We start from the raw sequence: 27668 nt of genomic DNA, 5'->3' as shown, positions 1-27668 counted from the left end.
TATATCAAAATACAAAATGTTAGACTATTATTTACGCGCATTATATAGATAAGACACTATTATATAGATAATTATATAGATAACTAATATTCAATTGACAATTATTTTAATTATTAGTTAATTCTAGTTTTAACAAAGGCGTTTAGTGAAAACGCGTTCTAACTAGGAATAAAGCGTTCTATCTAAAAACCGGTTTTAACTGTAACATATCGCACACCCAGATCAATACTGCACTAAGTCAAAAAATCCTCGAATCGACTTATTTATTTAGTAAAATTGGCATTTTTTTCCCGCACATACCACAAAGACAGCCATATCTTTATTTGCTTAAACAGCCAACAGATGTCGTGCTAAGTCTCTTTTGGTGAATGAATAACTGCCTAGTCGTACCACGAATAAGAATCTAATTCCAGTTGCGACTTGTTCGTTTATAGAAACAGCATATAGTGACGTTACGTAACAGTGAATTATTTTGTAATGGTTAAGTATTGTTGAATTAAGTAGAAAATTACTCCGAATTATTTAGATTTAATGCAGTGTTGGTGAATTTCCTGCTTCTGCTGTTTTGATAGTATTTCTAAATAATACTGTATTGGTGACGAGGGTATGTTACATTTTTTTAATTATTCAAAAATAGTACAGTGTTGTTTGATAAAGCTGAAAATTAGTTAAATAATGCACTATTGATGGTAAACCTGAATAATGTTATAATTTCTGGAAATAGAGCAATATATTATTTTTTAATACTCAGAATTACTATGTATTATCTAAACTAAAAGAATAATTTTGAAAATTGGTTTTAGAATTTATTTTTAAGAAGATTTAACATATTTTTTGAGATAATGCAGTATTAGTGAATGAAATTGAATATATTATGATATTTGGCAGATGACGAAGGGTCGGGGTCTATTGTTGCTTGAAAAGGCATTGGAAGCAACGGCAACCGAGGCTGCGTCAACCACTTCACAAAGAAAAATAGAAATTTGTGTTGAAAATGAAGCAAAAATTTAGATGCATCATCATCATCAATCGTGGTATCACCAGTTACATCATTAACTATCACGGTATCACCTGTTGCAGCATCAGCTCTCGAGGTATCATCTATTGTAGCTTCAAAAAAGTATTTGACACCCGAAAAAAGTAATAAAGAGATTTTATAGATGATTCGGATCGGAACGGATCCTACTTTTTCTATCCGAAAAATACAAAATTTCCGGCCACCTGTAATACCTAGACGGGTATCTTCGTCTTCCTGCTCAAGTACCTCTTCAGACTCCAGCTCATCGTCATCAAGCTCTAGCAGCTCAAAGTGCTCATCTGACAATGAATCCAATAGACTAGGCCCATCGGCAGAAGATACCCGAAACCGAAGCGAAGCGCGGTGCAAGTGAGATCGGGAGTTGTGTCCTTGCATACATTGAGTTGATACTTGCAAAAAAGGATCCTAATAATGATGTGATGTCATATTCTACAGCGACAATTGCTTTCGGCAACAAAAAAACAAATACTATATTTCTATTCTTACGCAGTTAACAACATGCTAAGAGTTAATTCCATAACACATAAATTTTTTATCCGCGGGCATTCTCAAAACGAAGGGGACAACGTCCATAGTGTAATAGAAAAACAGATTAAAAGATACTTAAAATCTGTTCCTATTTATTGCCCACAGCAATATGCTACTTTAATTCGTACTCCGAAGAAAACAGGAGAGCCGTATCATGTAAAAGAACTTTTACACAATAACTTTTATGACCTTAAAGCCCTTCAGGAATCTTTGGGCAATAATTTTAATGTGGATGAGGACAATAACCATGTCAAGTGGATTGACATTAAGCAAAAAGCAATATCCTTTGAGTTTCTTATATAAAACATCGTACAGTGAGACTAATTTTAGGAAAGTTTGTGTTCGAAGGCGCTACAAAGATCAAAACTTTTATCCACAATTTCTTAAAGCATATACAGAAAAACAACCTCTGGCTGAAAACAAAAAGAAAGATATAATGGAATTAATTGAAAAATATATTATTCCTACTGATTATGTCAACTCAGTTACAAGACAGCATTGAATTTAGAGTAGCACAGCACTTACAGGAAACGTAATTTTCTTCATTGAATTGAAAATTTCATATCTTAGTATCCTGTGATTATTTTATTTTTTATAGAAAGATTAAGGTAGTCAATAGATAATTATGAAAGTAAACTTGTGATGTTACATTAATTTTTGGTTTAAGATTGCTTTTTTTTAGCTTTGATCTATAGGTCACAAACGACCCCAAACATGTAAGACTGTTTTTCTTCAAAACATAATATAGCTGATCACACTGTCACAGGGTATAACAAAAGTGCATGCTGATTTTCATGGATTCCATTGTTTTATTTACTGTTTTATGAATACATTCTTGAAATTGAAACAGATAATTCTTTGTTGAATATTTACGACCAAATATATTATGATAGGATTACACTGCATTATTTCAGAATCAATCAGTAAGAACGGAGTAAATAGAAATAATTTTTATTTTATTGGTTCAATAGTTTTATAACAGTGAATTAACTCGAAAAGTAAGGATTAAACACTTTATGTGAGTTTTTTACAGTAATTAACTAATATCATATTGATAAGCATTTGATTATTCACACAATATTTAAAAAATCTTATTAATAACTTTACATCTTATATGATACAACAGTTTTTAGTCGATACCCAAAAAAGTTATATTTTGACTTAGTGCAGTATTGATCTGGGTGTGCGATATATATATATATATATATGAAAAAAGGTCAAACAAATTATAATCTTTTCGAATTCGAGCGCCTTGTACAGTTGTACAAGGAAGAAGAATTGGTGTCGTTCTGAATGCTTTTACAAATAAATTTCTATTAGTACAGGTCTTTGTAAAGACAGGAATATAAAAATATTATATTATATAAAAAAATATAATTTTTTAAAACGACATTATGGTGTATATATTATATCAAAATTTTATTATTAATTAGTTAATTATTTTGTTTAATTATAGAAAAAACAATGGTCTATAAGTAACTTAGAAATTCAAAATGGAACAAAAATACTTCTAGAACAATTGTAATATAGCACTTAATAATTTTAAACTTAATACAAAGTTAAACCATTAATTTCCTTTCATTAACCCGAATTTAGAATAACAGTAAGAAACTTTTCTTTATCGGCAAAAATATTTCATGGACTTTCGGGTAATGAAACCATAAAACCGTTCACAACAATTAACAATAAATCATTTAAATCGTAGATAGGGGAAGGAATTTATTAAGAAGTAAGATTAATAAATATATTAATAATAGCAAAATAAGTATGTACTACTAGAATTGTATATTTGCTTAATCAGGGACTATTTTGTTGAGGAATATATCAGTCGACTGTCCTACGCCTAAACAAGTCACTTTTTAAACATATTTCAGAACAATGGAATTAAGCCTTTATTCTTCTTATTATTCTTTAAATTATATTAATGGTTTGCTAGGTTTTAAATTGTTTATGCTATTTCAATTTAACATTCCTAAAAATGTACGCTTAAAAACTATTTGATTTGCCAATTTCCGACACAATTTTTACAAAAAATAATTTTATATAAACTACTATTTCAAATTAATAATGATTTTTATTATCAATACAAGAAATTCATAAGTAATTTAAATCATAGTAACTTAAAAACAATAATTATAGTAATAGTAACTTAAAATTCAATTAATACATTAATACTCCTATTATTTCCACAATCTGAGTCCTTACTCTGAACCTTCTAATTGGAATAGTAATCGTGGGTTCCATGTTGAGTTACAAAAACTTGCTATCAAGGATGCAAAAACAGCGCTACTGATATTGAGAGAATTATATTATCCAAATTGTTATCGCTGTTGGAAATAGGACTGGTTTATAACATGCTTCAGAGCGGCATAGTGCAAACTTATTTTTCAAAATATACAATACCTTTTTTATATTATAGGAGGTATCCTGCCCGGCTTATCTTTGGAAGAAGGAGACATGCAAGTGCGTCGCCGGCCTTTTAAGAATTGGTAGGCTCTTTTCTTAAAGATCAATCGAGTTGGTCCGGAAATACTCAGAAGATTTTTTAAAAGAAAACTGCCTTTAGAAACGCTCTGTATCATCTTGTATTCTGCCGTAGCGTCCGAATATGAAACTCAGCTGCAAGTGAACTAAATTAAATAACATTATATATCTTACCTTAGGCTAAGAAATATCCGGTTAGAAAATATGAAATAGATGACTGGGTTTGCAGCTGAATTGAGTGGTGCAAGGCTCTGAATTAATGACGCGATTGCGATGTTCGCCTGTGTATCTGGGACGTATCCGTATACTTGCAACAGGTCGAAAATCATGTACGGCGACCAGCATAGAACGAATACTGAAAATAAATAAACATTTGAAGCTTACTTTGTTATGGGACGCAAGATAGTAGATTATTTCTATGACCTTTTTAAAGTATACGCAAATATTTTTACCTATTTGTATAGAATTGTACCACATGTTAATTTTCACTGCCGTATTTAAAATATTCTATATAAATTTAACTAAAAATTTTTAATCGTCAATCATATTAATAGATTTTTGATGATTTAGAAATTTGTTGTTAAAATTAAAGATTAGAAATTAAATTTAACTGCGGAATTAATGTAGTGTATTTGTACTCGACTAGGAAAACACCAGTTTTCCTTTGTCGCATTTCTACACTTCTCTGGTAATTTTAAATCCTCTTAAAAATGAGATCGCTTATCAGCGATAAAGCGTCCTTCTTGTTTGTATGTATTTCTTGTACTATTTATATTATGTATATCGGTTAATAAAACATTATTTAAATATTTAAAAACGGTTTTAATCCAAATGCACTTTTGATGTATTGTGGTGCATTGGACGTTGCGATTCTCTACACAATGAAAAGAAACCATTAATTTTCATAGATTGCACATATATTATAAAAAAACAGAAAAAACTTAGACAATATGCAAATAATAAGTTGAGAGCATTATATTTTCTACTCCAAAAATCCAAAATATTCTAGATCAAATTGTGTGTTTTAGAATGTATTTTTGTTATTTAAAAGAAAAGTATTGAAGGGTTAAATGAAAAGTCGAGTCACGATTGAAATTGTGAATTTATAAGATTCTTTCGCGGTACACCCAACGTTATGTGAGTACGTGAGTATAGTGACTCCAGGCACACTTTGACGTTTTTAAGACATAAATGGGATCTATATATCCGAGACACACAATCCAAATGTATTTAAAGTCTAATTGTGGCCACCAATGAGCTTAAATGTAATCTGTAGTTTACATCAAAGGCGCTAACATAAAAGATTTATAAGTGTATCCTTTTATTGCTTTCTTGCGTTTTAAAGTTGAATTCAAATTATTAATTATTAAGAGCGTTCGTTCATGGTAATTCCGATTCATCAATTACAATCAAGCTTAACGAACCATCTTTATAATCAGAGTCCAAATGTGTTTTTGAACCTATGCATCCAAGATGAACATAAGTGAAACTATGTATTAGAGAAAAAGGTTACGTTTAGTCTCGAAGATATTTTTTTCTGTGTACTAAGTTATTTACAATTATAATTTTCATATCACTGTATTCGAACGATATAACAGTACATATGCGTGATGGCCACGTAAAATACATACGTCTTTGTATTTTTAGTACTGTCACAAAATTAATGTATAAGTTCTATATGTAGGTACATTGTACCAAATATTGTATTAAGTGCCAAATACAACTAAAGAGGGCATTTGTTAAGAATCAATAAATTTTATGGGTCAATTAATTTGACGTGTTTCATAGTAAAACCGTAAGAATAACAATTTTGTCCACTTAGACATAATGGAAGCGATCGTAAAGGCTTTATGGCTGAGCTTTAGCTATTCATGTTTATTTTCATAGCTTTTATAAGTTTTCAAAATAGGCTATAATATTATTTTGTCAAGCGATTAAGATATCGTATAATGGATAAAAGTTTAAGCGTCTAAACTGAAAAATTGTTTTTTGGCACTGCGATAGTGACGTTGTATTCCCATTTTTGAGATTTTTATTATTTGCAAGAAAGTTTTTCGTGTTTAGGTAATGTCGTTTTATTGTCGTTATTATATGTAACTATACAAAGATTTGCCTTTCAATACAATAAATAGCTATTCAAAGGGGGAACGCTGCCAGTATCCTCGGAACCTTGCCTAAAGGGACTTCTTTTAATAATATATTTAGTTATTATATTTTATGGTTAGTATTATATTAGAATTATTTATAAAATAAATATGTAAGTAGATATACAATAATTAAACCCCAGGTTATGTTGTGCATGGTGAGAACAACAGAAGTTATTGAGTATTTATAAATAAATCTTTGTATATTATCTGTCCTTTATATATTATCTTCCTTTATTACCTTATGGAATCAGTTTGTATTATGACAGTTTAAATTCGACATTTACAGTCTTGCTAATTAAGATTTATGCTCATCGTATAAGTCTGTTATAAGAAAAATGTTACTAATAATTCCTTATTTGGCAAGTCTGATGTATACTGTTACAACAAGTGTTTTGTTTGTAGGAAGACTTGTACAATGCTATTTAAGCATTGAAGGCCTAGTTTAATGGGTGTATAAGATAAAAATGGCGTAATTAGATCTGATTTATTTTAAAGGTTCTTGTTAAAGGTTCAAGATTTACACAGGGTTAGTCAGCAGTCAATCACAAATATATGCCGAAGAGTAGCAAAAGCCCTTGCTAGGAGAATCATCTAATTATAAAAAAAATATTATAATGTATTACTTTACTAGTTAAGCTGCTTAAGTGATTACAGTATTTTTTTAATTGCAATAAAATATTCAATTTTTATTTCAATTTGTTTATATGATAAAAAAACTGTATGTATTACGAACTTTACAAATACTTATATAGAGGGTCCCATTGAGTGACTACATCTGTTTTTCAGTATTAGACACCCAACTATCTAGAATGCCCTAGGGCATAGCTGAGCCTCTGTTTCTAACACCAACTTCCTGACGATGATTTCCTTCACCACGCTTGTGTTAAGTATATATATGCATCATTGATGCATAGGAGTTCCACATGTATGAGGCCTGCTTTTTTCAATAAAATAAACGATTCCTGAATTTATGTGACATCATGTTTGTACAATAAAAACAAAATATAATAACGAATAATTGATGTCAGCGAATTCGAAACGTTGGGGTCGTATATAAGTTGACTATCAATAAATCTACACAAAGGGCCCTTTGAGAAAATGAAGCGAATACGTATAGCGGGGAGTTATTTGACGTTTCCATGATTTTGTTTTTCTCGTCAACTTTCTAGACGCTTATTAATTTTCCATTTATATTGGTCGGAATTTCTTTAACATTGATGAATGCTTTTAGTGTGATGAATTTGGTTTTTGAATTCACGGAGTAAAATTTATAGTTTTTCACAAATTCATATAAGAAAAGGTCAGATTTTAAACTATAATGATCGTTGGTTCACAAAGGAATTGGTGTGTTTTTCACAGTGACATGATTAAGAATATGAAGACTTTGATGAAATTAATTAGCTTAAAACCCAATAAAGTTCAGTTATAAGAAATATAGTATTATACTTGACAAATAATATTTTTTACTTAAAGAATATGTAGGAACTGAAATCTAATCGAGTAATCTCATTTCTTTAAGTAAAGCTTGTAAATTCACCACGTAACCTTGCACGCAAATATAACATTTAAATATATTTTAATGTGTTTATAAATGTTATAATATTTTATGTATATGTCGTAGCCAACTAGCTTAATTATCCGTTTAATTAACAGCCTAGCGTTTTAACTGAACAGCGCCGTTTGACTTACGGCCTGAGAGATATTCAGCCGTACCGTTTGTTACAACATTTAATAAACTGGCTGGCTAATGCTTAGGCCATTCGTACGATAGATACATTATTTGGCAGAAATAAAAAAGTTAAAACATATGACATAAAAAAAAAATCTTTTAAAATTAAATTGCTTGAGTCAAATTTACATTTTTATTGTCATTACACTCTTCAATTTTACGTGTTGTATTTCATTAAAGTTTCGTTTCGAGTTTGACAGTGGCAAAAAGTGGAAATAAATTAAAATTACCAGTCAACAGGCTAATAATGAAACGTCATCGCTCCACGTCATTTGCCTAGCTGTTTGATTAACTGGCTGAACATCTTTCAGACCGCTAATTAAATGGCTAGGCCTTTAATTGAACGGATAATTAAGGTAGTTGGCTACGACATAAATACGATTTACTTTTAAAATGATAACAAAGTTCAAGGCACCGTGATAAACGCAATTTAGTTTCGATTAAGGCTGATTTTTTTTTCAGCTGATCGCTTGATTTATATATTAAAAAATATATATAGAACAGATATAAAAAAACTTACCAAAAACTATAACAAACGTCATTTTAACGGTTTTAATCTTGGCCTTTGGAATTATACCGCGGCTGCTGGCACGTCTGCTGTCCAAATCATCACTATCTGAAATACATATTTTATTACCACAAATAATATTTTTTAAAGTTCTTTATAATAAATGGTACGACAATCAACGGAGTTTGGTCTGAGATTTCTGTATCTGGTTCTCGATATTTTTTTTCTTAATAAGATTATATCAGCCGTCTGTGGCTGTCGTTAGTCACGTTGGTTTACTCACTATCTCTTTCTTATATGAGCGAGTGTTTTAGGCGCTCAGAGGAAGAAAAGTCTATTGGTGCAGGGTGCAAGCCGTGATTCGAACGCACGACCTCAAGCCTCAAGCCTCTTGGCCAACACACAAGAGATATATAAAAAAAATTGGGAAGTAAAGTTTACTTTCTAAATTTTACAATTTTAATATTTTTAGTTATAAATATTTTAGTATACACAAAAACTTAATCGTAAAGCCAATCAAATTTTTTTTGCGATTTCGTAAGTATACGTAAAATTTGTTGCTTTCTATTATTATTCTTACCAACATGAAATGGGTGAGGCACATAGGTAGGTAAGATTAACAGAATAATAGATAAAGATAGATACAATAAACGCAAAAGAGAAAGACAATTTAGAAGGTAAACCAGATTAAGGAAACAGGAGTTGGTACATGGCAGAGAGTGGCAGCTGTCAAAGCAATGTGGAGAAGGCTTTTGCCAATAAATTGTATAACAAATAGATCTAATAAGAATAATTTGATAGAAATATAAATTTATTTACATTTAAAGTATCTGAAATAAAAAGCTTTTATTATTATTACTATAATTTTATGTCTAAAATTTCTTTGTCATAACACGGTTTTTGTTTTATAAAATGTGTATATTTACGTATATGTACACTTGAAAAATGTACAATTGTAATAAGATGTTATAACCGAAGCCTATTGAAATTCAATCCCGTCACATGACAGATATCGGTAATAAAATCCTTTGACTGAATTCAATAAGATGATTGGTAAGGAAAAATGATATTTCCTTTAAAAAATTGTGATTCTTATTACGAATTCGTTTCGTAATCACGTAGAGTATTCATTAGAGTTTTATTATACCGTTGGGTTTTGATGAAATGTAGATTTGAATAAGTTTTTAAGAGAAAAAAAAATATTATAAAACTATTTTATAAATCAAACTATTAATGTTTTTAACTATCATATTTACCTCCATCGTTTAGTGCTTACACAAGCTAATATAGTATATTATAGTTGGAGGACATGTTCGATTGCGGACGAAATTTTTTGTTTTGACTATACTTAGACTTGACTTGAGAGAAATAAAAAATATGCCTGGTTGAAATAACTAGCATACTTGTCAATAATGGAAACGTATATAGATATATTTTAATACCTATAATTTAATAACCTGTGGCTTGAAGAAAACAACAAATGTTGAAATAAATGGTTACAGAAACAAACCCCATTTAATATTTGTTGGAGCATTTTCAATTACGAAACACGATACTCTTGCCTAAACAAATACAAAACGAATCCATATAATAAACATGTGAACGAATATGAAATTATAAGACTTTGATGCTTTTGAATTTCGTTTTAAATTTGGTTTTGCGTACAAACATTGCTATGCCTACAAGCAAACGTTGTTTTTTCATAATACTACCAATATTCATGTTTTAATTAACGATTAAGGGTATAAGTATTTTGTGATTCATATTCCAGTATACAATCAAATTTGATATTTTTATACATCAGTTACCTATCAACTATAAAAAACATTCTTAATAAAAATCGTTCAGGACGTTTCGGAGGTGACTTCATTAGAATCATATTTCGCTTCCATCTCGTATTTAAATGTAAATATTGATAGATATTAACAGCATATTTAATTATTTAGTTTTTTTTATAAATTTGTCGAATAATCAAATGATCCTATCCTTGGGATTCTTTTGCTCCAGTTTAAAAAATTTGTATGACTTAAAGCAGCGATTAAAAAGAGTGACGGATTTGCCAGTTCTTCTTGCCCTCTCTACGCAGTTGACTTGCGGGCTGAGAGTAGATGTAAATTTAGAATTAACACTTTTTTTCTGACGTTTTTAAGAGTACCTGTTTAACTATATAAATAAAATTAATTTGATTTTGACTTAAAAATAAACTTAATCATTATTAATGTACTTTTATAGCTTAGTGCTCATTTGTGTTTGCTCAAATATTGTGTGGTGAAATAAAAATCAATTTCACTAATACTAGCTATTCGACTGAATATATAACATAATATATATTTATATAGAACATAGCGTCCAGCCGTGCGAAGACAGGACGCTATGTGACTGATGGCAGTTCAACAGATGGGTTTGCGACTATTAACGCTGTTTTTTAATTCAGTTAAGCACAACGTATTTATTTGGGCCCATTAACACATACTGTGAAAAAAGATCGTAACAACGTAATTTATTTATTTTATTTATTACAGTACACCACATCATAATGTATTCAGTCATCATTTATACAGTATATGTATTCTAAAATAAATGACAAACATTTTCCAAAAAACAAAAAACATTACCTACTAAAACCCACATAGGTAAGTACAAGATTTCCAAAAACTAAAGAACTTGTAGCCACTAAATATAGAATCGACAAACTGTTTAGCAGAGACATTACTATCTACTCACATTACCATTAATTTAGCCAGCGTTTTCGTGTTAATTTACCGAGGGATAGAGTATCAAAGTCAAGTGTTCTTACATTAGTACAATTTACTATTGCTTTTGTATTTGTAATTCAATTTTGAATCGTAGGGCCTGTTTCACAATGTATGGATAAAGTGCCAAATAGCTATGCAACACATAAATTATTCGAAAGATAAAAGTTCCAAATAAGATACTTCACATTTCATGACGTATAGCGCTATCTGACAGTCGTGAAACGCAAAAATACTGTTTATCCTACAAATAAGTAACAAATAGCTTATTTGGAACTTATCCGGACATTGTGAAACAGTCCCTTAGTATAATATTTAAAAACCGTTACATAAAAAATATTCTACAATTATTATACAAGACATCAAGAGGTCATTGCCCCACTAGTAGTTCAAACGTCATAATTGCAGTGTTCGAAACATATCCCATCCACGAAGTATTTTCTACGCACCACACCTGTTGATCCAGCTGCCTACTCAAGTATTGACTTAGGGTCCTTCAAGAAAAGACCGTACCAATTCTTTAAAGGCTGGCTACGCAGTCACCAGTCCTCTAGCATTTAGAGTGTCTATGGGCGGCGTTATCACTTAACATCAGGTGAGCTTCCTGCCCGTTTACACTTTGTTTTAAATAAAAAAAGGAACTAAACAAAATCACAATCTGAATCAAAAAATGCCAGAGGGCTCGCGAGTGCTTTGCCGGCCTTTTAAGATTTGGTACGCTCTTTTCTTGAAGGACCCTAAGTCAAATTGGTTTGGAAATACTTCACTGGGCACACTGGTTCAGGTCTGGTCGGCTGGTTCCACAAAGTTATGAACTTCTGGTACCCTACCCTCATTATTTCTTTTTTATTTTTCTATAATAGGGTTGCCTGGAAGAAATCGGCCACCATTTTTGAAAGGCCACCCGTTGCCTAATAACTTATGTAACCTATTTTTATATGTATGTTTAAAGTAACAAATAAATAATATGTGTACTTACATTGGCGTGTAGCAGTTCTTTTACCAAGCACACGACGACTTTTTTGTCGTATCGTAACGACGATAACGCCGTAACACGCCGATATTATCAGCGCCGGCGCAACAAACAGTGACATGAAGACACTTGTCATCCATATACGCCATTGTGTTTGGTTGATGCCAGACCAACATTGCAGCGTGCCTGAAAGAAACATTGTATAAATAAAGGCATATATAAATAAATAATTGTTTTTTGTATTATAAATGGCAATTATATCATACAAATTACTTGTTGCTTGTATAAAAAGACTATTTGACGGACGTTTTTGTTACGAGTATGATTGAAACATCAATTACAATTAAAGTTTAAAATTTTATATATCAAACAAATGTTCGAATAACATCTCATCAGCTAGCAACCATGTCAGACACCAGACAGTCCTAGGTTTTCTAAGTGGATACGTCTTCTACGTCTTTCAACGTAACGTATACTATGTGTTTAATTATTTGTCTGATACAATTGGTTGTTTAAAACCTTCACATGATACAGCCGATATATCGCCCGTATTCAGACTCTCAATAAAATGCCACTAACGTCGCCATTTAATTGTGTTCTAAGTATTGTATTGTAATAACTAAAAATATAATAATTTATTTCTAAATATTTTTTTAACAGTCGTCTGCATGTTAATAACCTAATTTATTTTGCTTATTTGCAAGGAAATTTATGTTCTAATGTCGATTTCAGTTAATTAAATGGAATATAGAATTGTTGGAATAGCACATGCACAATACGCATTGACTGCTCTTAAGACTCTACTCACTACTCTTTACTCTGCGACAAACTCGCCCACACATGGAAACGCTCCGACAATTTTGGAATCCGTCGTTATATGTATGTATAATTGGTTTTTACGAAAGACGGACTGTATAAAAGTATAGTAACTGGAATTAAATACAAATTACATATACATCACTACTACATCATGATGTCATACATAAACACTATCAAATATTACTTAGAATCGTTATTCCTCAAAATATTTAAATTTAAATTTAAAAATTTAAATTCCATAAATGAATGACTTGGTTTGAGAGAGGTTGGTTTTTTGTTGCCAAAATTTGGAATCAGGGGAATTAAATCTTAATGAAACGACCGTGTGAAATAAGATTTCTACACGCACGAAGAACGACTTCATTCAGAGTTTAGAACATAAATATGACACATTAATTTTAATAGCATTTAGTTATGTTACATGTGAAAATCATTAGGCTTTACGTGGCCTAACTGAGAAATACTGAAGTCCCATTCTGTGTTGGTTTTGGTGATAAATTTCAATAAAAGGGGTACATTTGGGTATTACAATACATCGTGGATGATATATGTCATAACGTTTAGAACATGTAGTTCTTGGAAGTATGATTTTTAATTGAAAAGAGACTCATACATAAGTGTGCGTTTAAGTATTATATAACGAATTTGTGGGGTGGGGGGGGGGGGGTGCGTTAAAAATTAAAATGTTACGATGCGGGGCGGGGATTGTATTGTGCGTTATTGTTAATATTATTTTCAACTTTCCGATACTTGACATCACATAATTGGCATATATGTTTAATGAGTCACTGGGTTGTAACGAAACGTTTTACTATTGGGTATAGAAGAAAGAAAAAAGTGTCTTTGAACCAAATACTATATATATATATATATAGAAAAATAATAAATAAAATAAAAAGTTTCTTTATTTGACCCAAAAACAAATACTACATTACATATATTACAACATTCATTGTGGTCAACCTTATATATAAAACCTTATATATAACCTTATATATAACCTTATATATATAAAATGGTTATATATATATATTTATTGTATTTGTAGTAGTATTTGCTATTGTATGTAGTATTTGGTTTTTTACTATATCTAAAATATAAATAGTTGCCAGGAAAGTGACTAAACGTGTGTTTGAACCTGCTCTGCATCAGTACAAAGGAAAACGTTGCGAAGCAATAAGTGCGTATAAAACGATACAGGTACGAAAAAAATACAGGCAAGAAGATTGTCTTTAATGCTCAAGACAGATACTGAAATCTGAGACCAATACCAACAGTTCGCCACTTTTTACTTAAAATAACGACTCGTGTTAGGCTAAATAATAGATAGATAGATAACTCAAACTTTCCATAACCCATAATAATATATTTTTATTCAAACGATACTTCAGAGGGATTATCAATATTGAATTTCAACACGAACGAACATGTAAGAAATCCTTTGACATTAGGAAAAATATTCAGTAATAATAGACGTTATTCAATCAACTGTAAACGAGAATTTTACCCACGGATATTTAGATACCTGTGCATCTGAATATTATTTTTATTTGTGCCTCTCAGAAGATAAGATTTTAGGCATAAACATGGCATGGGATTGTCATTGGTCAACACATTTTTTTTAAATTAATTTTAAAACAGAATTTGCCTTACTGTTTTTTTTTAATAACAGGGAGCTGCCGATAGACACTCACATTGCCAGAGGGCTCGTAAGTCCGTTGCCGGCTTTTAAGAAATAATACGCTCTTTTCCTGAAATAACCAGTCAATCCAATTTGACTAAGGAGATTACTTGACGGGATTTCCACGCACAAAATATTTTGTTATATTGATATATTTACCAAAATAAATCTACAAGATACACCTGAACTCTATGTATTTCACAAAACAACACTTTATTTTTGTACTGTAACCGGTTGGATTTTGGCCATGAAGTAATTTTAATTATTTGCGTAAATATAGGAATGTTTCCTTTGACTGAAATAAGCTATTCCCATTGCTATTCCAGACAGCAAATATATCACCTGGTTACACATGAATTAAATTTATCTGTTTCAGTTTTCTCGCGATGTTTGACTATGCCATAGCAGCCAGTACAAATAAGCATCGAAAGAAAAATCCATTGGTTTACAGCCGTGATTCGAACTGAAACACATTTGTATTAAATAGTTTACCTTGTATATCAGCTTCGTCGAACAATATAAGCATTGGTATACAAAATAAGAAACTAAGAAGCCAAGCTCCGCAAATCAACGCTCTCGCACGACGCCCTGTGAAAGTAAAAAATAAATTATTCACATAATATATGTGTAAATTACGCCAATAACATATAAATATACATCTATAAGTGTTATCTTCGATTAGGCATATATTTTAAGATATATATATGAATATTAAAAGGGTTTTCAATACTATGACTTATGCTATCTATCTTTAAAACTGAATGTTTTCTTATTCCTAATGTATACTACATTAGATTAATGATAGAAGATTCCAGAAGTCGCATCGACGCTTTGAAGTATTAGAAATTGCAAAGAATAAGGATTAAAATGTACATTTAATTTATATTTTATAAAATATGTGACAATTATGATAAAAATACATCTTATAGAAAAATGGTTACTTTTAAACAAAAAAAAGTACTTACAACTTCCTGTGAAGTTCATAGGATGCGTGATAGCATCACATCGGTCAACGCTTAGCGCGACCAGTACATACGTTGATGAATACGTTACTACACCCTGAAACAATAATTACATTTGACTTATATATAAATAGTATAAATCATTGGCACTTCAACTTTTTTAGGTCTGGGCATCAGAGTTCTGTATCTGTTTCTTTATCATTTGTCAATCTAATAGGCAAGATGATCAGCCTCCTGCACACACGCCGTCGACTCTTTAGGTCTAAGACAAGCCGGGTTTCATCACGATGGGTTTGACCCTTTGCTTTAGCTGAACCTACGACATCAGAGACGAGTGTCGCTGATGTCACTAAGCTAACACTGCTCTATATACAGAATAGTATTAATAAAATTTTGTTACACACAATGTCGGTATATAATTTTTACGAAATCTTTAGCCACATATATCTACGTCACGTTTTGATTATATTGATATTAAAAAAAAACTTAAAACAATAAAATCAAAAATATTGCAACGATATTAAACATTTCGCTGTTGGAGATACTAAATTATCCCTAAATAAAAGTTCCTAAATATTTGGTGCCAGTATGACACAAGTATACACAAAAAGAACAAACAATGACAAATAACAATTTGCCAATTAAATTGATATACATTGCTCAATAAACAGCCGATTCAATGAAATAAATCAATTGCAGATTTCAGTGCAGACCAATGGTGACTTAATTTATGTCTTGGCACGGTTGGACGTCGTTTAATGTTTCAGTTTAATTGTTTGTTGTAACAATATATTGTCATATAACTTATACGATTTTTAATCATTTTCTTTTACGGACAGAAAATTAAAATTTTCTTTTCAATGGAACCAGCTGCCAGTGTATTTTTAAACAAATATACTTTTACTCAATAAAGCACCGTTCTATTCCCTGAAAGGTCAGCAACACACCCTCTGGCCTCCAGCATTGCAAGGGTAGAGTGAACGAACACATCTTTATAAGGTCAAATGAACGATGTGTCAAGTGTTGCTAGTATACCATATTTCGGCCATACAATGCGAGATGAGCTTTGAGTTGGAGTGATCTGGTCACAACCAGTTACTAACTAAGTTAACTAAGTTAGTTCAGTTGGTAACACAGAAAGCAAACAATCACGTGGCCGTTCACCAACTAGATGGACCGATAAAATGAATGGCTCATGCTCAAAACTGTACACTGTAGTAAGTGAGATGATGGAGAGAAATAGTCCGCTCCAGATGGTTTCTTGCTGACTACGACGCCCGAACCTGAGCTATCTACTAGCAATTACTATTCTATGAAGAATAATTACTAGCTTATAATAACCTACCTGTAAGTATTTCATTAATTTACACGCTATGGAGCCACCGAACCATGAAATTGTTACCCGTTGTATTAAATCGGGCAAAACACTGATAAGGCCCACCCACAGATCTGAAACAAATGTTATAGGTAAGCAAGTAATATTATATGTTGTAGCTCATTAAGCCATTGATTAAGTGCCCCTTGTTATTACTTTAGGCAATTGATCAAAGGGATCTGGCAGCACGACCAACAATGATTGCAGTTGGTTTATTGTTCGTATTAAAATTCTAGAATAATCTGAACTGTACTAGCTACACCATTCGGTCGGGTCCTCACAACTCACCCAAGGAAAAATACATGAAAAATCATTATACAAAACTGCCTCTTTACTTAAAAAACATTAGGTCTAGGCTTGACATTTGATTCATTCACCATTTTTTTAAGGTAAATTCAAAGTACACAATGTACACTTATGAACACCAAAAAAGAAATACATAGTAAATGTCTTCTAATTTAACATTAACTGCCAGTTCTCAAATCAAGGGCGTAGAACGGAAGCGAAGAACTGGCAATAATCTTGGCGGAGAGTTTAATCTTTTAATCGAAAAGTTTTTTGTGTTACACCATGTATGGAGCTGCAACCATTACACCCTGTCCCGCATGACTTCTCAAGTAATTAATAAAATATATTAAAAACAAAGATGTGTTCTGTATCAGTAGGAGGCAAAGTGAAGTAGGAGCACGCTTACATTCTCGTGGGAACAACACGCAAACACGCATATACGATTTCAATTCCGACTAGTTACCACAAGAAGCACCCGTTCACGAGTAAGGCGCATGGTCACCCATCGGACCCCTTCCCCATATATTAGAGAGAAACAACCCGACGCATGGCAATCCAACTAAAGGCATCTCAGTTCCTTCACGATATCAAACAAACATATATAATCGTGAAATGTATGAAATGAGATCATAGATTAATTTAATTAATTTCTTTCAGTGTATCACTAACGCGTAACCTTTGCGTACTCAAGAATTATCGAAGCGTATGGCATGCATTAATTGGCACATATTGGCACGTGTTAGAAGGTACTTGAAAGTGAAATCCAATTTTAGATTTAACTAAACAAATATAGTTTCGCAATGATCATTCTTAACTAAACAAATAGAATCTGGATTCGCTGTATTACTTTGCTTTCGCGCCTTGTTGGTGTAGGAGTATGTTTAATTAACAAATCTAGGGTGGCAATCTCGGTTAATAGCGATTTTTAGAACTAAAATTTTTGCATAAACTCCAAATGAAGTTGGCAATTTTTTATATGAGACAAGCAGGCAGTAGGCAAAGCATCGTCTTGGAATACGTTTTATATGTTTGTCTTTTCTGGCCACGCGAGTTATGCAATAACAAATTTCATTAGAAATTAGTAATTGTTCGCAAATCACCCTAAAAAAGTCTGAACCAAAATAAAGATATTTGTGCATCAGAAATTAGTCTAGATTCAAAACTATTTCAGGTTGGTAATAAGAACAACTTCCTCATTTCAGATTACATAAATATTTAGTTATAGTTAGTGTAACAATTCTAGTAGTTGGGTTAGTGAACAAAACATTATTATACATAGTATTTCTGTATTTCTCTATATAATAAGTACATACATACAAACTTAAGAAAGCTTTTTCACGAAATTATTATTAATACTAAATCTTTTTAAAGTTTACAAGGTAATATAATTACAGAGATTAATTGTTACTGTATCCCAAGAAGCTAAGACAGTTAACTAATGTTGCAAATGATTTATTGCATGTCGACAGAGTTTTAAAGATGTATAAGGCTAATTACTAGCAAATTTAATTACTCATTTTCTATATATCTCTTTATATACGCTTTTTAAAATAATTATATTTCTTTTACACAAAATAAATTATTCAAAAGTTTAAGTGTAATTCACTGCGCTAGGGGACAGTTGTATGTAATTATTCTGTGTGTAGATAAAATATTTATGAATTACATAGTATACATTATATCTTTATTTAAATTTGTATAATAATATTTAATTTACTGTTTAATAGCATTTTAATCTTGAGTTTGAAAATACTGGTCCAAGTAGACAGTTCGACATATATAATATATATACACTTTATGATTTGTGAAATCATGTGCAAATATACAAACCAGCTATAGCCAAATTCATGATGAAGAAGTTCATCCGACTTTTCCTGGTCTTTGTGAGGAGAAGAGCAAGAATGACTGTCGTGTTGCCAGCGACGATTGCCACCAAAAGTACCCATAGAACTGCGAGTTGCGCTGTCTGCAAAAAAAAAATTATATCCTTGTGAAATATGTTCTGGTAAGTAATAAGTTAAATATGAAGAACATACACATTTTTAATCATTTTTTAACATAAATATTAAACATACTTACAAACAGTCTAATTAACTATAGAATAAAATAAATAATATTTTTAATACTGTATATTTGTTATGATTACCAGAATAACGGTCATATTATATTAATATTATTATGATATCCAGAATACGTATAGCTAAATCGGAAAAAAGTCAAGTACTTTTATCGAGACAACATTAAAAAATGTGTTCAGAATGTTCTCTCTATAATCGAAGTTCAGTTTTGTAATTCTTGGGCAAACGTAAACGTTGAAGTATTTACTGGAGCGACTAAAAAACTTCGCAGTCAATTATTAAACAGTTGAACGTGCACCAACTTTCCAATATTTTTATACTAAAATTTAGTTTCGATTTGAAATATTAATATTATCGGGCATCAAGTTATATAATGCTATAGCAAGAACTAATAGTAAATCCATAACATAATGCAAAGCGGTTCAGAGTTCTGAATAACAAGGCAACACTAATGGGTTTTTGTTGTAAATTAAAATACATTTTGCATAAACGCCCTCGGTGCAGAAATTTTCTAGGAATAAATTGACGGGAACCTTTTCATGGGTCATTGAAAACTGCTTTAATGTCAATATAAATGTTTGTATGAAAAAGCTTTCTAACCGTGAACAGTCGTAAACATGATGACGCGGATGAGGAAAACATTGGAAAATGTGTTAAAGTATTCGTTATCGATTTTTTTTAAGTTATTCAGAAACGAGACACTAGCTAACTAAGTATGTCAATTAAGTATTTGATTTTTAAATATTCGTTTAATAATAATAATAATAATAATAAAATTTTTATTGTTTCTCAAATTTTTAACATCATTAAATGAGTATGAGACAACCCCCGTAAGTAGTCAAGAGACACTTGTGTTGGGGTTGGCTCGCTACTTCCCTTAACTAAACAAACTTTAACTAAATCTAAATCTAAATTAACTTAATCTATGAATGTGTGAATGTGTGTGTATGTGTGCATGTGTGTGAATGTGTGTGTATGTGTGCATGTGTGTGCTGTGTGTGAGCGAGTGTGCACGCTGTCAAGTTCATAATACGGCCCGTCTCAAACTAGCGAACTCGCACCAAAATGTGCTCAGTTTCCTCGTATGTTAGAGTTCTCAGCCACCCTACTACAACCTTTTTACAATCATACAAAACTCTATGATGAAGTCGGAGTTTAGAGTTCAATTGGTTGTAAATATATGCAGACTGACTCGCGTACTGACGGCTGGCAAAATTTGAATGGACCATTACGGAGCGGGCCACATTACCACTCCGTCTTGTATCCTGGCTAGCAGAATTAAAAGGAACACATTTATGCAGATATAAGGTGACATTTAAAAGATATAATTGCCTTACCGATAACAATCCACTTGATCTGTACAAGTTAACTGTGGGATATCGATATGGTTTAAAATACATCACTTTTATTAGAGACCGCTGCGCTCTTTCCAGCTCAAGAAGTTTAGTTTTTGTGGCACCACCCCATACTGGTATGCAATACGTAATTACTGATTGAGCTAATGCAACGTAAACATTACTCAGTATCACAGGAGACATCACATGGCGTAGCGTCTTGAAAATCCATATCAATTTCCTGACTCGTGATATAATAGTAGAAATGTGTGAGTGCCATGATAGACATTCATCAATAATGATGCCCAAGTATCTTGTAGAGGTAACTTTCTGAATAATTTGACAGTTGCACTTCTGTGTATAGTGGTCCGCACACTCATGTATCCCAAGCCCAAAAGTAGCACCCGGTTTAGATCTCCGACTTGGAGAAAAACAAATGAAGTTGGTTTTTGGAATATTTAGGGTCAGCAAATTAGCCTTTAGCCAGTCAAATATAACGGCAAGACCTCGTTCAGCATTCTGGCGTACGGATTCCCAAGTTTCTCCATGGAAGACAATAGCTGTATCGTCCGCATAGGAGAATATTTTCCCTCCGCTGCCCAGCAGGTTACATAGTTCGTTAATGTACACCAGGAACAGCGTTGGGCCAAGCACACTCCCCTGCGGCACACCAAATAAAACATTTTCTTCTTCACTGTAAAGGTTTCCTATTTTAACTTGTTGAGTCCGATCTCGAAGATAGCTGTCAAAAAGACACAGAGCTGTGCCTCTTATACCCATCGCCTCAAGTCTCTGCACAAGGATGGGGATCGAAACGGTGTCAAAAGCTTTCTTTAAATCCAGGAATACTGTCAAGCATTTATATCCTTCGTCTACCCTACCTACAATCTCAGTTGTCAGTGCTGTAATAGCGTCCTGTGTCGAGCGTCCTTGTCTAAATCCATATTGCGAGTCAGAAAGTATATTATATTTGTTCAAGTAGCTAATAAGTCTTTTATTTAATAGTTTTTCTATAATTTTAGAAATAGCAGGTAAGACAGATATGGGTCTGTAAGTGTTGACATCACCCGTGTCCCCCCCCTTGTGCACGGGCGTAATGATGGAACGCTTCAATGCTTTCGGAAATATTCCCGATTCGAAACATAAATTGGCCAGTTGACATATAAGAGGAACTACGACGTACCTAGACAATTTAAGGAAGCCTATAGGTATATCGTCCCATCCGGATGCACTTCCCGAATCAAGAGCCGTGAGTATGCAGTCCACTTCCACTGGATCAGTCTCCAACAATACAAAAGAGGAGTTCTGTGAGCCAGAATTAGAAATCATAACTGAACTAGGACGAAACCCAGTCGAAGTCATTATGTCTTCTGCTAGTGTTTTACCAATTGTGACAAAAAAATTATTGACACGGTTTAAGGAATCTGGAGGATGTGGTGTGATTTGAAGAAGACGTACATTAGATGATTTCGGTTTTTTAAAATGAGTTATACTATTGATATTTTGCCAGAGCTTTTTCGGATTTTTTATAGAACATGCAATTAGTTTTTTATGATAATCTCTTTTTAATTTCTTAATCAGGTTAGAGCAAAACGTACGAAAGCGCTTATAGGTTACTCTTATTATAATATTAAATGGATCCTTTCTGGCTTGCAACTGCATTCTATTTCTAAGCCTGATACATCTCAGGGCCCCTGTAGATATCCAGGGTTTTAAAGTACGCTTGGAGCTGGTAACTGATTTGGTTTTAGTGTTAAGAAGGAGAGCTGTTTTTATCACATCTATTATCCTGTCAGCAAGAGTATTTGGGTCAACGTATGTGTTGAAGAAAGATATATCTGCACTCTCTAGGTATTGATATGCTTTTTCAAAGTTAGTAATAGTAATAGTTTTTTTATTGGATGTAGCTTGGTATGTGTGGGATATGGTCAATAGTACCGTTAAGTGATCAGTTATGGATGTATTCAGAATTGCGACTAATGCAGAGTTTTTAGTTTTATCCAACTTTAAGAGCATATGATCAAGGCAGCTGTCCTCCCTGGTAGGCAGGCAGTGTCCCGGAAGAAAACCGTGAACAGCCGACATATTTAAATAAGATAACCTATTTGCCCGCAAACGTGCCGAATCCGATGGTCTTTCAATTAGGTTTATATTGATGTCTCCTGTAACGATTATGTTTTTATGCGATTGAATAGTTTGAAGATGTTGATCCAGTGAATTAATAAAATGATCCGCGGAAACGTTAGATGGAGACCGATATATTCCAATTATCGTGAAGTTAGAGATCGTAATTTGTAAAGCGGAAGCGTGCCTAACATTTATTTCCTTTACCTGGGGTAAGTGACAATTTTTAATATAAACCACAATGCCGTCATTTTGATTTATGTGTCTAGTGGTATGAAATGCAGAATAACTATTCAACACTGGTACCGGTTTCTTAGAGTTAAGTCTGCACTCGGTCAGGATCAAAACATCAACCTCAACATCTATTCGAGACAATGTTGCCACAAAATCGTCAAAATTGCTGTAGATACTTCTTATATTTTGAGTCAATACTGTCAAGTTATTGTTATATTGCTGCAGGTATGTAGGCAAGTGTTCAATGTCTAAGGTAACAGACTTACCAATTTCAGCATTGTCCAACTCCTGACAAGTAGTTACGTTACCATCCATTACTGAAAAGAGCAAGCGAATAGCGCTTCACCAAATTCACCTGGTTGTGACGATCGACAGAAATGTACACCTGCGTACAGCTGCACTTGACTATATTTACGTGATCACGCTTACAGACCACGATTATTTCAAAATTTAAGACTTGAATTATTCTAATGACGAGCTGAGAATGAGTGCGGTTGAGATATTCTGTAAGTATTTTGTGTAAGTGTTTTGTGTAGAAACTATTAATTAAACTTAAAATATACAATGTAATTAAATGTACTAAAAACAAAGCGATAAAAATCAAAAGACGTATTAGTCATGCGTTCTGCAGCAAATGGTGTATTTGTGCCTCGCTCCTGATGACAATAGCACGGGAATTTTCGTCTTTTTTTATTAGGATGCGACCATATGATGTCCAGCAAAATTTATATTGCTTAGATTTTGACAAATCTCGGGCTAGAAAGAATAGGCGAGCGCCTTTAGACGTCAATTGTTCAGATAAAAATACAGGAGCGTCCGGGTTCTTTGTCGTTATTCCGAGGTGTTTTGCTTGAAGTTTGGTCTTGTTCCTGATATTATAAGACTTCGAGCTCTTTAGTAGGTTGTTCTTTAAAATAGTAGAACCTAGATCCACAATTATAGGGGTGTTTGAAGACCCATCCTTCTTAACTGGTATTCTGTAAATGTCCTTGACATCTCGACGGTCCATATTAACATTTAAATGTTTACTGAGGCACAATGCCATGTTAGTCAAGTCTTCACTGCTTTCCTTAGGCATCTTAGGAACGTTTTTCAGCTCGATACAGGTTTTCCTAGCACTCCTCTGCAGGTCTTCAAGCTTGTCTTCCAATACAGCAATATGCTCGTGGTCTTTTTTTCTTTGCAACTCAAGCAATTCTATCTTCTGACGAAATTCTTCATTCTGACTCGTTAGAAATGCAATAGAACTCTCAATATTATTGTTAGTTTGTTGAATTTCTTTGAGATTAGTAGAGATAGCTTTTAGTTCCTTTTGTTGGGTTTTCATGAATGAAGTAAATAACTCTTTTATTTCATCCTTAAATGTAAGAAATTCCCCAGGAAGATCCTCATCCCTCATTCTTTTACTACGCGAGGACATGAAATTAGGGGGTGTGTTATTCATCATTTCACTAATATTTGAGTCAGAGCTAGACCTATCCATTTCAACCCGTGAGTACTAGGTTGTGATGCAAACAAGGAGTCAGTTTGTCACTACAATCGGTCACTTATGGTCTGTAGCGTTACCTGCCAATCACAGCTGATAGGCGGCGCAAGCGCAGGTCTAGCGACCAATGACACTTTAGGAGGCGTTACTTGTTAGAAGCGGCGCGCGACCTTGATTTGTTAGAAGAAGCGGCCAATTAGAATTCAAGGGCGTGACCAACGAGTATGTATGCTTATTGGTTGTCCGTAGTCTGATTTACTAGGGCAGCAGAAGCTAATGAAATGAGTGTATCTTCCCGTAACTCACGTAGTATTTGTCGACTTCTTTAACACCTCTTTCGCTTCATGCACTTCTATTATCTCACTGATTTTAATTTTAATTGAAATTTGATTTTTATCACTTTTTCTTTAAATTCAATAACAGCTCGTGTGAACGTCTACACCATACGGCGGTCCGAGGGGAAGAGGATCGTTTATTTTGTTTATTTATCTTTTTCTAAATACATTTTATGGTTTGTTCATTATTAATATTCTTATGGTAATGTTTCTTTGTATGTGTAACATAAAATAAAATACAAACATATGTAGTTAATTGGAATCCTTTAACAATAATTTGGTTTTAATATCTTTGGACTTAGTTTGGCAGAAAAAAAATAGTTTTTTCTTTAAATTAATCGCCGTGTTAAATGTTAAACGTTTCTTTTATTTTCTTTTTGTATATTAATATACTTTCTTATGTTTAATAATATATATGTTAGCTGTAAGATTACTAATAAATATATAATATATATTTTCATTCACTACTCATTTTGCGTAAGACGTCACTCAACCTTGAATAGAAATTCATTCATTTTTTGTTCAATATTAATGACGTCACATATGATTTAAACAGAAATAATACGTGTTCCTATTTAAACACCATTAGAATACTGCGTCTAGACCCATCCTTCAGCGTCCTCAAACAATTAATTGAAACCCAAGTATCTCCACTCTGCTGTGTCAAGCAATTCTAAACTTTATGCTTACACCATAAAAGTCTAATTTTCAACAGAGATCCACTTTCAGTGCACACATAAATGTGTTGTACAAATTTAAGTCCTGTGATTTTTGATACAAGGTTTATAATTGTACATTTTCGATTAAGTGACAAATTCTGTGTTAATAATGATTCTTGAGATTGAACGGCCGATTTGTGAGATTTTAGTAGATTATCTCCACTCTGCTGTGTCAAGCAATTCTAAACTTTATGCTTACACCATAAAAGTCTAATTTTCAACAGAGATCCACTTTCAGTGCACACATAAATGTGTTGTACAAATTTAAGTCCTGTGATTTTTGATACAAGGTTTATAATTGTACATTTTCGATTAAGTGACAAATTCTGTGTTAATAATGATTCTTGAGATTGAACGGCCGATTTGTGAGATTTTAGTAGATTTTGAGTGGTAAGATTAAAGTTAAGATAAATTGTAAGATTGCGCCCGTCACTATCATGTATTTTTTTATAGATATGGACAAACGGGGTAAAGCCTCATCTGATGTTCAGTGATACTCCCAACACCAGAGGGTTCGCGAGTGGTCGGTTTTTTTTAGGAATTGGTGTATTTTCTTTAAAACCTGTTATTCTAACCCGTATTTGGGGGTATTTAAGCAAATAAATGGGCTTCAAAATGCACTGTAATGTAGTAACGAGGTAATATATTAATAAGAAAGTAATTAATTTAATTACCATACAAGGTTTCAAACTTCTCTGATTATATATGTATAATAAGATATATGTGATTTGTTTTATAGAATATTTAGTATGCAATAATTATGTTTAATTAAATACAAATTATTATCTGTTTGCCTGTTACATGATGTAATGATTTTTTTTAGTTTATATAAGTAAGATAATTATTGCAAGGCCTGCTGGAAAACTTACCTGATAGAAATAAAACTTGTTGATCGTGACGTTTTGGGTGCTGTTCCATAGAGTTGCATTCTCGTCTATGTATAGACTGCAGTTGTCACAGACTTCTTCCATGCCGGATTCACATTTTGTTTATTATCTGTGGACAATCATAATTGCACATCAAGATGGAGAACATTTAAATTTTAATAAAAAAGATTGACGTCTGCAAGTTTTTTAGTTTAATATATTGCGTTTATATAATTATAACGGAAATAATGTTACACTAAATTATAATTTGCTTATAGAATGCCTTACACAAGTTTGATCTTCAATCCCTGGGTTAACTGGCAGGAGACTCATCTGTTCTTAAGTGATACCGCCGCCCATGGACACTTAATGACAGAGTACTCGCGATTGCGTTGCTGGCCTTTAAAGAAATGGTACGCTCTTTTCTTAAAGGACCCCAAGTTGAATTCATGCCTATTATACATTGTATTATAAGAGTTCAAGTAAAATTTGACTTCATTAGTGTGTACTATGTGTTATTAATTATATATTTTCCAATTAATGTAATTGTTCGTACAAGAGTTTTAGGATTGAAATAGCATAGTAACCCCAATACGATAAAACGGTTTCCCTCAGTTTGTATCGGATACTAGAACGAAATGCTTGCGATAAAGGCACGGGCCATCCCTTATAACGTGTCTAGGTCCCAGACTCATACTGAAAACGGTTGTGGTGCCATAAAAATAATGTATGGCCTACCCTACCTTAGGCGTAAAACGTAAAAATTTAGTACTGAACTACATTGAAATAGAACATCTTTAGTTGTTTTTATATGTGTAAATATATTAAAACTATAGATAAGACACACAAACAAATGGGACTATAAACACATACACATACAAGTGCTCTTTTGGAGCGGCGTCATAGTAACGGTTCCACCCATCTCGATTCCGATCCGATTTTTTTAAATAAAAATAATAATATACATTCATGCATATTTTCAAACGTTAATCTTTAATTAATCATAATTCGCCATAAAAAGTTTTTGTGTCCGGCTATTATTCCATTTATTTTTTATTAATTATCTATTGTTTAAGCATTATATCTGTAAATTCTGCTTTGGTAAAAAAATCCGCATTACACGGTGTTAATATTTTTTTTTAAACCAATTACAGATGTTTTCATAGTCATTTTAAAATGGTATCAATATATCAAATAGTAATATGT

The 27668-nt window shown here is 32.4% G+C and overlaps 1 protein-coding gene across 2 annotated transcripts in view; it reads right to left on the bottom strand.

The window, feature by feature from the left end:
* The window catches only part of LOC110991966 (cardioacceleratory peptide receptor), a 30235-nt gene extending 3647 nt beyond the window's left edge, over positions 1–26588 (bottom strand). For both annotated transcript variants that reach the window (XM_022257576.2, XM_045631642.1), the window contains exons 1-8: positions 26466–26588; positions 19117–19252; positions 16969–17072; positions 15627–15720; positions 15154–15249; positions 12168–12347; positions 8448–8543; positions 4226–4406 (exon numbers count right to left, since the gene is read on the bottom strand). In XM_022257576.2, coding sequence (XP_022113268.1) covers positions 4226–4406; positions 8448–8543; positions 12168–12347; positions 15154–15249; positions 15627–15720; positions 16969–17072; positions 19117–19252; positions 26466–26567 — 989 coding nt within the window. In that variant the 5' untranslated portion in view covers positions 26568–26588. The remainder of the gene's footprint in view (positions 1–4225; positions 4407–8447; positions 8544–12167; positions 12348–15153; positions 15250–15626; positions 15721–16968; positions 17073–19116; positions 19253–26465) is intronic.
* Between the last annotated feature and the right edge of the window lie 1080 nt (positions 26589–27668).

The sequence above is a fragment of the Pieris rapae genome, chromosome 16 (assembly GCF_905147795.1).
Source record: "Pieris rapae chromosome 16, ilPieRapa1.1, whole genome shotgun sequence".
NCBI classification, from domain to species: Eukaryota; Metazoa; Arthropoda; class Insecta; order Lepidoptera; family Pieridae; genus Pieris; species Pieris rapae.
This window is presented reverse-complemented; position numbering and strand designations above follow the sequence as displayed.